At 42.6% G+C, this 12,926-nt stretch overlaps 1 protein-coding gene across 4 annotated transcripts in view; it reads left to right on the top strand.

Moving 5' to 3' along the window:
* Positions 1 to 12,926, top strand: part of fndc3a (fibronectin type III domain containing 3A) — a 56,657-nt gene that overhangs the window by 40,280 nt on the left and 3,451 nt on the right. For all 4 annotated transcript variants that reach the window (XM_086080079.1, XM_086080080.1, XM_086080081.1 and 1 more), the window contains 13 exons: positions 1,130 to 1,304; positions 2,032 to 2,118; positions 4,168 to 4,306; positions 4,370 to 4,438; positions 4,525 to 4,643; positions 5,594 to 5,699; positions 7,555 to 7,730; positions 8,134 to 8,247; positions 9,742 to 9,891; positions 10,050 to 10,417; positions 10,587 to 10,799; positions 10,999 to 11,165; positions 11,328 to 11,452. In XM_086080079.1, the coding sequence (XP_085936205.1) occupies positions 1,130 to 1,304; positions 2,032 to 2,118; positions 4,168 to 4,306; positions 4,370 to 4,438; positions 4,525 to 4,643; positions 5,594 to 5,699; positions 7,555 to 7,730; positions 8,134 to 8,247; positions 9,742 to 9,891; positions 10,050 to 10,417; positions 10,587 to 10,799; positions 10,999 to 11,165; positions 11,328 to 11,452 (2,008 nt within the window). The remainder of the gene's footprint in view (positions 1 to 1,129; positions 1,305 to 2,031; positions 2,119 to 4,167; positions 4,307 to 4,369; positions 4,439 to 4,524; positions 4,644 to 5,593; positions 5,700 to 7,554; positions 7,731 to 8,133; positions 8,248 to 9,741; positions 9,892 to 10,049; positions 10,418 to 10,586; positions 10,800 to 10,998; positions 11,166 to 11,327; positions 11,453 to 12,926) is intronic.

The following is a 12,926-nucleotide window of genomic DNA, read 5'->3' as shown; positions in this document are numbered from 1 at the left end:
GCAACATGGCCCTGGTTAAACTCTTATACTCTGCTGCCACCTGCTGACCGTTTTTGTAATAACTACCATTGCTTTAAGCAACCTCATCAGGTCAGAGGCTGCATCAAAGCCTGCTCTAGCATAAAAACAAACAAACGTAAATAAGTTTTTGGCACCATGGTAATATTTAAAATAGAACATATTTATACGTTTTTGGGAGCAAATGAGTTAAAAATGTTGGGGGTGGGAAGTAAAGTACAGACTAGGAAATGTTACAAAAAAAGGTTAATTTCACATTTATTAACCATTATAATGGCTAATAGATCCCTGTAGATGGCGGCATTGCAGATCTTTGGATTTGAGGTCAACACAGTTTTTGTGTTGAAGTTAAAGAATAGGGCGTGAATCTCGGCTTGTCACGTCGATTGTGAGGGTAATGAATGCCAACACCAAAGTCAGACAAGTTTAGACACCTCACGCTCCAGCAGAGTATGAATATGTATGGCATAAACAGAGTATGTGTCACGGTAGGTTATGTCGCGACCACAAGAAAAGATGACACACTTCACGCCGAACACCATGGAATTTTATTTTTTTCAAAGATTGAAAAAATATATATATTTTGTGATCAAAACTCTATCAATCACGTTTTTGTAGTGTTGTCACAAAAGCAAACAATATTTGCATCCAAGTCACTGATCTGTTTGACATTTTTCTACATGAAATTTCTTTTTACAAAAAAAAAAATTTTCTCTTTCTTTTTGGTCAAATTGCAATTTTTGATGAAAGTAACTCATGTTGCTGATTACATAAGAGCAAAATAATAATAATAATAAAAAAATTAAAAAAGAAGAAAAATATTTTTTCTATTAGTCTACTTTTTGGGTGGTTAGGTTCGGTGCTTGTATTGTCCGAGAACAAAATGTTCTGCGGGTCTTGAAAGATCAGTCAAAATGTCCTGAATCAGCGAGCAATATAGAGAACTCTGCTTTGCAAACAGACGGCTTGGCTGACCGAATGAATTCAGTAGAGCAACAAAGTATTTGTACTTAGTTTACTTCACACCACTGCTGAGGCCATTTTTGTTTCAAGTCGTCTTAATCACTGTCCCATCTTGTTCCCCTTGTTCTTTGTTTGTTTGTTTTCCCAGCGAGTTCAGCGAATCTGTGGAGCTGTTCACCTCATGCAGTGTTCCATCACCGCCCTTCCCTCCGAATCTGGAGATGGCCGGCGTCACCTGGCTGTGTCTCAAGTGGCAGCGGCCCAGCAGCTCGCCCAAGGAGGACGACGTCTGTTACATCCTTGAGATGGAGGAGGAAGGCTCGGTATGACACGTTTTTAGACAATTCAGCCAGATTTTTGCTATTCACGACAGGGTTTGACCCCTCCCCCCCTGTGAATAGTTCAAACCACAGCAACCTTAAATTCATTCTTTGAACAAAATTTAGCACTAGCCAAAATCCGCAAGTAATTGATGCTCACACAAAAAAAATTGTAATTGCATGTAGAGGCCAAAAGATGCCAGCAAAGCAGTCTTTTCTCAATTCAATTGCTAAATGAAGGTACCACTGAAATTGGCACCAAGGAAGTAATTTGAAGTGATAAATGTTGACTGTTATATTTTTATGTTATGGATATGTTTCTGTTCTTTTGAGTGACTTAAAAAGCTCAATATTGTCTGGCGATAATATACATGATGAGTTTGAATTTGATTTTGGGATCATAGTTTGGTATATTGACAGTCCCAATTATTAATATTGGCAGTTTGGCGGAGCTGATAAAAAATCCTATTCTCGCTGTCCACCTTTCAAGCAATACATTTACCACAGCCGCTCAAGGGAAGGGAAAATTGTTTTGTTATAAATTCACATGACATTTACAGCTTGGAGCAGCTTCCTGGAAACACAGACAGGCAGCTCCTTCCCGCCTGTAGAACAGCCCCCCCCCCCCCCCCCAAACCCCCTTCCCGTCATTTGTCTAACCGTTGTTGTCCCTGAAAGACTTGGCTGGCGGCCGTGTCTTCTCTGACGGCTGTCTTGTCCCGCTCCCCAGGGTTATGGTTTCCAGCCGAGCTATGATGGTGAGGAAGTTAACTGCATGATCAGGAACCTCCACAGAAGCACCAAGTACAAGTTCCGGGTAAGGGACATCTGTGATTAGTCATAGTGTGATGTTGAAAGGCAACTCTGGTCATCCCTTGTTTGAAGCGCATGTACAAGTGGGAGAGAGTCAGGGAGATATTTGAGTGGAAGACGGCATGTGAAGTTAATGACAATGAGAGTGAGTGTGAGGGTAAATAACAATGTGTGATAGATAGTTAGAGAGAGTGTGTGAGAAAATGAGTGTGTGAGATGATAGATGGAGAAAGCGAAAGGTGTGTGTGTGTGTGTGTGTGTGTGTGTGTGTGTGTGTGTGTGTGTGTGTGTGTGTGTGTGTGTGTGTGTGTGTGTGTGTGTGTGTGTGTGTGTGTGTGTGTGTGTGTGTGTGTGTGTGTGTGTGTGTGTGTGTGTGAATGAGAGAGGGAGTGTGTTTGAGTCAGAGAGAGAGTGAGTGTGAGATGATAAACCGTTAAGATTAGTGAGAGAATGAGAGTGCATGAAAGTGTGAGAGTATATGAGATATGTATATGTAAGAGTGCATATATAAGAGTGTGAGACGGAGGTATTGTGTCAGTGTCTATAGAAGACAAAAGTGTTTGCGAGTGTGAGAGAGACTGTATGTGTGAGAGACAGTATTTCAAGATAGCGGGAGAGTTTTTGCAAATGTATGAGAGTTAGTGTGAGTGTGACAACAGGTGTGTGTGTTTGTTGCTTCTGTAAGCCGCGGGCATGGAAGCTGCTGAGGCCCACAGCATCTTTGTGAGTCATCCCGGTTTTGCCAGCGTTTGCGGCAGCGGGCCACTAAACCTCAATAAACGGGAGCATCCTGCTGCCCATCACCAGCTTGTCAACAACACAATTTTTATTACCGTCCCGGGAAGTCGAGCGCATGGTTGTGCTCCTCATTAGCACGAGCACGTACGTCACTTATGTTCAATGCGTCCCACTTTACTTGGGCCAGCTTGTTTCAATTACAAGTGTACTACATGTTGTCAGACTGCGGCATCCTTTCCGGCGCTGTCCTGACAGCACGTTGCGGTTATTACAAACGCCATAATTGTTCACGTTAAGAAAACCGACACCGTGAAGACTCCTTCCCGCTTTCATGTGTAATTATCCAGCTGCCGGATGCTGAGCGGGATGAGCCGGACTCAGCGGGCTCTCACCCGGATTAGCGCACGTGTCCCGCTGAATTGCACAAATGCCGCTTTTTAGTGTTGCCAAACAGTTGGCCTCTCTCGAGACGCTGTCAGCTCTCGGGGACAATGGCACTGCAACTTCGGACTCTTGGATGGAATGGTTGGAAGGAAAAGCAAATAGGATCGCCACATCTGTGTTACTGAAGACAAAAGAAGGAGCAGGACAGTCCTCTCTCATGAAAAACTAATGAGCAGCACACACATGCAAACGCATGTCTGACTCTCATGGATACATTTGCTGATACTCTCTCACAACGCACACACCCACACTGACACTGTCATAGGCACTCTCACACATTCTTGCACACACTCTTACTCTCTCATTGCACTCTGACCCTCTCTCTATCACACACTGACTCACATGCTCTCTCACTTATTCTCACACAAACTCTGACCCTCTCTCAAAAACATGCTGACTCTCTCACACACACACACACACACTTACCTGCACACTGAGTCGCACACGCACACTCCCTCACACAGTTTATGCACACTGACTCTCTCTCACACTCACACTCACGCACACACACACACTCTGACCCACTTTCTAAAACATACACACATGACGACTCTTGCACAAACACTGTCTTCACAGACTCCCAACTCTCTCTCACACACACACACACCATCTAACCCTCTTGCACACACATGCTCTCTCACACTAACGCTCTCTCATATTTTTCCACAGGTAATCCCTCACATGCTCTCTTATTCACTGACTCTCTCACACCTGTCTAACCCTCTTGCAAACGCACATGCTCTCTCACACTCTGACTCTCATCTTTGTGTTCCCAAATGCGAGGGAACATACATTTTTTTCAAATAATAATAATAATAATGCGCTAGATTACTGTCTTTTGTCTTGATTCTTGACTTCCCGGCCTGTCCAGGTGACGGCGTACAACTCTGAGGGCAAGAGTAACCCCAGCCCGGTGGTAGAGTTCATCACCAACCCGGACAGACCCAGCTATCCCTCCAGGCCCGTCATCAAGGGCAAAGTTCTGCCCACCAGCTTCAAGTTAGCCTGGGGTACGCGTCACACGGCAAAATGTGGGCCCAGTCGGACGACATTCATTTTTCTTTTTCTTTTAGAGCCTCCAAAAGAAAATGGCGGTGCGGATGTCACTAAGTATGTTGTGGAGATGTCGGAGGGTTTAAGTGGTGAGTAAAAAGCCTGGAGTTTTTTTTATTTTATTCTGTTCATTGCTACATGAAGTTTTATGTATTTTCTTATCATGGACGCTCAGGTTTGTCGTGGGAGCTGGTGTATTCGGGTCCGGCCATGGAGCATGTGTTTGATGGCCTCAAGCCCGGCTGCTCCTACCAGACGAGAGTGTACTGCATGAGCGAGGGGGGGCAGAGCCCGGTGAGTCATTCATAAACGCACACATTTTCACTCTGCTGGGTTTGTGTGACTGCTTATTCGAACGGAGGCACAGTGAAGATTTGATGTCGAAATCAGGGGACCTATTATTAGATTTTGATGTTTGTAACTTCCATTTTAAAGGGGATTTAAGGCCATGTTCTTTTAATCCGTGCTGAGCTGTCTGGCAGATTTTTGTCAATACGGTAGTGAGTGTATACATGTTAGATATTCAGGGTGGTTTCAATTTCCTCATTGAAATGAATGGAGATGCCTTTAATCCAGTCCTGACCCCCCCCCACACACAGATTTTGTTGTCATTTATTTTTTAATGATGTATAAGTAAACAATAAAAAACAAGTTTTGTAACTTATGTAAAAAAATAAAATAAAATAAAAATCCAATAAATAGCTGAAAAAAGTTTGTATTTGTAAATAACAAGCCACAAATTTGAAGAGATTCACTCTAAAATAGCCAAACAAACTTAATGTGACAAATTAAAACACTTTAATTTGCTACAAAATGGCAATAAAGTATTATCAGCATTAGCATTCATCTTTTTCTCTTTCAAAGAAAAGAAAATAATGAAAATATATATTAATCCAGCCTGTTTTTGTTGATTACTGCGACAACTCCTCCTCGTCAAGCCAAAGTCTGCTAATTGATGAACCCTCCCAGGATGTTTTTCCCTAATTGGTCTCCTCCGCAGATGCTCCTCGTTAATTTGTGCCTCGGCCGTTAGCGCGTGCGTTTATTCATGAGTGGCCTTGCAAGGAAGCATGACTCACGGTGGCAAGCGGGTGACGTCACGCTTGCATGTTTGCCATTTTGTCTGGGGGAAAAAATATTATAATGTATGTGTCCTGAACCCGTAAGTGATTTGCGATGTGTGTGCTGAAAAAGGTTGTTTGGCATTTTGAAGTTATTCTAATCAGATTGTTTTCCTACGCAAGCTGTCGGAGACCCTGCAGGTCCAGACTCCAGCAGTGCCCCCGGGGCCCTGTCAACCCCCCCGACTGGTAGGCAAACCCAAAGCCCGCGAAGTGCAACTACGCTGGGGTGAGTCATTTGCTTTTTGGTGCGTGGGATATATTCTGCACTTTCTTTATCAATTGCATTAAGCTCTGGTAACTCTTTGGGGGCAGCACGCTTGTCTTTTTGCCCCACAGTCCTGTGAATGAGTGAAGTTTTCTTTGATTTTAAAGTAGGGGTGTCAGGCGATTTAAAATTTTTAATTACAGTAATTTCTGGACTATAAGCCGCGACTTTTTTCGTTTGCATTCGGCCCTGCGGCTAATATAAAGGTGCGGCTTATCCATCAGATCACAAGGGGGCGTACTATAAAGGAAGCGCAAGAGCATCAGGCAGAGCAAAACAAACCAAGTGAGCCCAAATACAGTAGGAGAGACTGACCGAGAGTGAGACAATTTGCGCCCTCATTATGGAAAAGAAAGTAGCGGGAACCTGGTGCGGTAACATTTAAACACCTGCGGCTTACAGTCGGGTGCGGCTTATCTGTTCAACAAACTCAAGTATTTCCCCAATTTAGCCAGCGTGGCTTATAGTCAGGTGCGCCTTATAGTCCAGAAATCACTGTAATCGCATGACTTCAATAGGTTAACTCGCGATTAATCGCAAATTTTATATCTGTTCTAAATAAAATGTATTTTACTTTTTCATACTCTTGTTAACATAAAAGTGGGGAAACAAATCTTAAACTAATATAAACATGGCTGCATCTTTTAGTCAATGATAGAGTAATTTCATAATAATTCTAAAATTTAGTTCAAATTAAAGATGTACTGTATTGAAAAAACGAGTAATATTGATTTGTGTTGGTCATTTTTATGCCAAAGCTCAGTGCATTTTTCTTTCATATTTCTAATCTTTAACATGAAGTAACTTGTGAAATTCTGCACATTTTTAAATTGTAAAATACAATTTGACCCCAGTCTCCACAAATATATGCATTATTATTAAATGTATTACTCCTAAATTTTGACGTGGACGTGTCTGATGCGTTGCGACTGGAATTCCTCCAGTACAGGCTTTCCAAGTTAAGGGGCGGTTATTAATCGCACGTTAAAAAAATGAGTGTCATTAAAGGAACTTTCATTTACCTCAAAATGAATGCACTAATTTTGACACTTCTAATTTAAAGCAATTATTGTTCTAATCTCACACATTTAAAAATGAATCTATCATGATTTGACTGCTCCCTCTTCCCTTATCACAAATTTGACTATTCAATCTCCTTTACTGCACATGTGCAGACTTGATTCAGAAAGTGTGCTGCAAAAACAAACCCGTCGGTCGCCGCGGTTGTGAATACGAAGCGGACTTTTACCCCAGTGAAGCAGAGAAAAGGAAAAAGCGAGTTTTTCAGTTTTAATCGAAACTACTAAAGGTTTTTCATGGTGACAAATGTGCGTTGGTGACAACAGCAAGAGCCAGACGCTATTATGGCGCTGCGGTCAGGGCGAGCCGTGGAGGATTAAAAGAGATGAAGTGGAGAGTGACGCTTTTCATAACGAAGATGTAATAGTATTAAAGCGGTCGAAATGGTAAACTATATTAAATGTTGATTAACGTTCTTATCAATTACAGACCGTGAAAGCGTGGAGCAGATTCACTTGTTAGATAATAACCCCTCAGAAGGATTTGAAGGACTTTTTCTAGCTCAGGAAATTGGGACTTTTTCTCAAATTCACACTTTTTTTAGTTGATGATGAACAATACTCAAAATTGTTGTGGTTCACTGGCAAGGTGGAGGTTTGAAAACCACTTACTTATAGCCGTGTCTTTACAGTTAATAAGTGATCTATGATGGCCAGAAATTGAGCTTGGATTCGATTATTTCCAATGGAAAAATTATTGTTTAACTCCATTTAATCTCCCCATATGCTTTTCCCAGGTGCGCCTCAGGTGGAGGGCGGCAGCCCGGTGTCCAGCTACGCTGTGGAGCTGAGCGGGCCACAGTCGGAGGAGAGCAGGGAGGTTTACCAAGGTCCTGAGATGGACTGCTCCGTGGGGGGCTTGTTGCCCGGCAGGACCTACGGCTTCCGGCTCAAGGCGGGAAACAAGGCAGGGGTAAGAAAGAAAGCCCGACACTGGTGTTCCCTGCTATATAATCGTGCTCCGATCGATCGACCGCCTCTCATGATAGGCCAATTTCCGTATATAATCGGCATATGTCGATCAGTGCCTTTCACTGACGATCACAAAAAATGCTCACCTGCCACCAGCACTACAGTGTTTTCTACACTATTTAATGCTTGTGCGTGTTAAATATGTTTACAATGTGTTTAAAAAGTGTTTTCATTACTCTAAATATTTTAACATGGCGTGGGAGGGGGAAAGCTGTTTTATTTAGTCTATCGCAGGTGCGTCTGCGATGTACATTTTCCTCCATAATAAATGTAATTGTACAGTCATTCATTCCTCAAATAAATCCGATTTAAAATGATTTTTCTAATGAATTGTCTTTGTTCAGTTCGGGCCGCTCTCCGAGCGCTATGACGTCACCACTGGCCCCGGGGCCCCTGAGCAGTGCAAGGCTCCTTCCATCACGTGCAAGTCACCCAGTTGTGTTGTAGTCAGCTGGGAGGTAAGGCCACTACAAATATGTTGAAATTCAAACATCTTCCCCAACATTTAGCAGCCCTTGCATCCAGTATTTACATTTGGAATAAATATGCAGGAAGTACTTCACCACTTTGCTATGATTATGCATCAGACGATTTCACAGCTCCTCAAGGTGGGGCCATCAAAAATAATAAAGTGGAATTTGTGATCCATGTTAGTGTCTAGTGTTAATTTTATCCGCCATTTTTTTATTTAGTCTGTTTTAGGCCAGTTTCAATCACGGTTGTTAGTTTTTATCATAGTTAGTCCAACCTTATTCCGTTTTTAGTCCATTTTTAGTCGACTATAAATCTAGCATTTTAGTCCCAAGAAAACATTTTTATTTGTCTAGATTTAGTCAACAAAAACTGTTAACATTTTAGTCTAGTTTTAGTCAGGACAATCATTTAACCCCTGTATTTTTTTGTCAGCAGATTATGTGGAATATTTCGGATCTAAAACTTTCACATAAAAATGTTCTCTCATCTTTTTGATGAAAAACAACTTGACACACAATTACAGTATATCAACAATGACTCCATGCTATGAGCTAGTAAGTTAGCCAGCATTAGTTAGCGGTCGGATTAACGTTATTGTTGGAACGTTATAGTCGTTTGATTAATGTTACGTTATAACTATAATTTACTTTTTTTCTTCTTTTTTTACCTTTCACTGTGAATCTACCTCCTGTCTTTCCCATGTGTTTGTACATGTTACACTCGCTAGCTGCAGATTTGAAAGGGGGTGTGTCACTGTGTGTCACATGACAGTGACAAATTAGCAGAGACAAGATTTTACAAAATAAAATAATTTTCGTCCCGTTTTTGTTCATGAACTAAAATGTCCATAGATTTTAGTCCAGTTTTTATTAAGTGAAGTACATTTTCTTCTCGTCTTCATTAGTCGACAAAAATGCATACTGATTTAGTCCCAGTTATTGTTTATGAATGAGGGTTTTAGTCTAGTCTAGTTTCAATTTTTTATTATTTTTTTTTAAATCATCGGTCCTGACATGTACAGTTTTACACTATAAAATGTCCTCTTTTTTTAAAAAATAATTATTTCATATTTACATGGTTATTTAGATTATATTACTGGCATCAGGCCAAATTCTTGTACCTCCAAAATCATCTCTTTTCAGGAGACCCCAAAACAGGCATGTTTGTTCAACCACTCACATTGCATCATCAGAGAGCAAGCCATTTTCAACATTTTAAGATTGGTCAATAATTGTAAAAATGACATCCACCTGTGGACCCACTAAAAGTATAGATTCTTGAAAAATAAATTTGCCAAATTGTTTCAGCCCGATACCAGCAATATGCAATGCATTACACTCGTATTACCTATATCTCGTTTTATATTTAGACATACGCACTCACAGACATTGTTATATCCTTATATAATCCTAATAATAATGTGTTGACATCATGAAAAACTCTCTGACGACCAATTATTGTCCTTTAACCCCTTGCAGGCCCCACCTTGCAACGGGGCTCCAGTGACCGAGTTTCGCATGGAGTGGGGGGCAGCTGAGGGCACCATGCAGGTGTGCTACAATGGAGCGGCACTCGTCCACGAGATGAAGGGCCTGCTGCCCGCCACCAACTACTTCAGCAGGGTACAGGTACGAACCGTTGTGCCCTGAGAGATCATCAGCTGTGCCCTGGGAAATGATGACGTTGGCCTAATTTTGTATAAAACAGCAAGCAAATGAAGCTAGATAGGGCTTTCATTAAGTTGTACTGCCATCTTGTGGACAAATGTGGTTTCGTGTCTTCCCAGGCTCTGAATGTGGCCGGCGCGGGCCCCTTCAGCGAGGCGGTCTTGTGCCTGACCCCCTGCTCGGTCCCTGCCGCCGTCAGCAACATCTGCGCCATGAAGGAGTCTGAACTCATCAGGTTTGGTGCACCTGAGGTGGTGGAGGAGGAAGAGGAGGAGGAGGAAGCGGAGGAGGAAGAGGAGGAGGAATGCGTCCGGCCGCCGCCTCTCTACTCGCCATCGACCTGCGTGGGGATCTGCTGGGAACACCCCTGCGACCACGGCTCGGAGATCACGTCCTACCTGATCGACCTGGGCGAACGCCAGCCGGTTCTGGTTGGCCCCGTCACCAAGCACGTCATCCAGCACCTGCAACCCGACACCAGCTACAGGTGGGGCTCTTTGGCTGATTCATTTGATAATTGATTACTTGTCAATGAATCGATTCATTCTGGCAGCTCCGGAACAAAGTATAAATTTAGCACAAACAATTTTCAGAATTGGCTGCACAGAAAAATTATTGTCAATAGTGGAACATGATGTTTGTATTTCATCTGTCAGGATCCGAATCCAGGCCCTGAACAGCTTGGGCGCGGGGCCCTTTAGTCACACCTTTAAAATGAAGACCAAGCCCCTGCCCCCGCAGCCGCCCCGCATGGAGTGCACCGCCTTCAGCCACCACACCCTCAGGCTCAAGTGGGGCGACGGTCCCGCCAAAGCCGCCGTCTCCGACGCCCTCCAGTACCAGCTGCAGATGGAGGACAAGAGTGGCAGGTTTGACGTCAATTAAAACGGTTCCCGGGTGTCTCGATGAAAAGTAGAGATGACGATTGTGATCATTTGATTGTTTAGATTTAATCCTTTGCCATGTTATGGTTGTTTTGAGTCTGTGTTCTTGTTTTGTTTTTTTTTTTTTCTTCTTTTCAGGTGAGTGTTATCATTTTCATGCTCTTCGCCTGTGTTGTTATTGCAGATTTATCTCCTTGTATGAAGGAACATGCCACACCCACAAAGTGCAGAGGCTAAATGAGTCTACCTCGTACGCGTTCCGCATCCAGGCCTTGAACGAGGCGGGGTCGGGGCCCTTCTCCGCTGTTTACACCTTCACCACCCTGCGCTCTCCACCGGCCCCGCTCAAAGGTAACCCTCTTCGCTCATCTCCCACTTTGGAAACTGTTGTCTCTCTCTCATTTTCTTCTTTCTCTCTCAAAGCATCTCGCCATGTCAATTTTGGGCTTTGAGCTCACCCAACATCTGTTGCTCGTTTACTTGCATATGCTAAACTGATTTCATCTGGTGTAGCCCCAAAGGTGGAGCGAGTGGATGACAGTTCCTGCGAGGTGTGCTGGGAGGCGCTGTTGCCCATGAAGGGCGACCCCGTCATCTACACGCTGCAGTCCGTGATGGGAAACTCTGACTTCAAGCAGGTGCGCGCGCTCTTCCGCTGAACCGCGCATTCATCTCGCACGGCGCAGTTGTCCATTATGCAAAAGGGAGTACCCCCCCCCCCCCCCCCCCCCCCGTGACGTATGGCCGAGGCGAATGTCAGAGCGACGCACAGTGGGATCAAATAAGCGAGAGGAAGCGGGGACGTTGACGTCTCGTTTTGCCTTCTCATTGGATTCATGTGTTTATCGGGGACAACGCTTAAGTTGACTTGACAAAGGCGGAGGGCCCGTTTGTGTTTTTAATCCGGCCCACCCGGCAGCCTGGTGTTGCAGTCATGGGAATGCTGAACAGCATTCCCACATATGTTGTTTCTAACCTTTATATTCAGGCACTTTTTATTCTCCACACTTTTTTGCCGTGTAACAACTCCCACATAATACTTCCGATTTACATCGTTCAAATTTCAACTCGCTTCAAAAATTCACGCCTCCCAAGGTGTATATCGTCTGATTTCGCGTTACTTAGAGTATTCACACAATTTAACAATAAATATCAACTTTTCCCCATTCAATTTCAATGGGACTGACATTGAACTTTCCCACTTCCATACATACAACTGATCATCATTGCCAGGTGTCTTATACTGCTCGGTACCAGGAGGTCGCTGATTTGAATCCCACCTCCAACTGTACATTGCAAATATATCAATGGCCTTTATGCTAAGTGATATACATGTATACCAACTGACTGTCATATCAGGCAATGGGTTATATAATTTCACTGAAATGCCGCACATGCATTCAAATCTTCGCATTCCACAGCAATTTCCACAGAAATTGCACTTTGTCCAGTTCAATTTGACATTCCTCCCGCTCTCAAAAAATTGGTCAATAAAATGTCCACTCATTTTTTATTTCTTATTGTATTTCAATAGAATTAGTCAAATGTACAATTTGAAATATCTAGTAGACCTACTTGTGCAATACCATATACTTGTACAGTATAACTACATTAATTTCATATATGTATCTTACATACACTACTTTTTTTTTATTTATATATATATATATATATATATATTTCATCAGTCTTGTTATTTTTATTATTATTATTATTTATTTTATTTTTTTGTCGTTCTTAAGTCCTTTTTGGCACAGCAATTTGTATAGTGAGATACCCACAAGATGGCGGCAAATCTCTTATACCGGAGAAGATGTTAAGGCACCAATAACTAGAGATGGACAAATGAAGCTTCATGAAACACTTGTGCTATATTTTGACTCCTCTAGATGGCACTCTTGGTTTAAAGATGTAGCGGGAATTTAACTAATTTCCATTGCACCAGCCTTTATCTTTAAACCAAGAACACCATCGAGAGGAGTATAAAAAAATATATATTGCAAGTGCTTCATTTTCCCATCAATACCAATAACATCTATTATGTACACAGTCATGAACCCATGTTTGTCTACATTCAGTTGTTCAATTATTCAACACTCAACTCGACTCGAG

Source organism: Leptonotus elevatus, chromosome 7 (assembly GCF_054856555.1).
Source record: "Leptonotus elevatus isolate MCC_2025b chromosome 7, RoL_Lele_1.0, whole genome shotgun sequence".
Lineage (NCBI taxonomy): Eukaryota > Metazoa > Chordata > Actinopteri > Syngnathiformes > Syngnathidae > Leptonotus > Leptonotus elevatus.
Note: the sequence above shows the minus strand (reverse complement) of the source record. Positions and strands in the feature narration are given on the sequence as shown.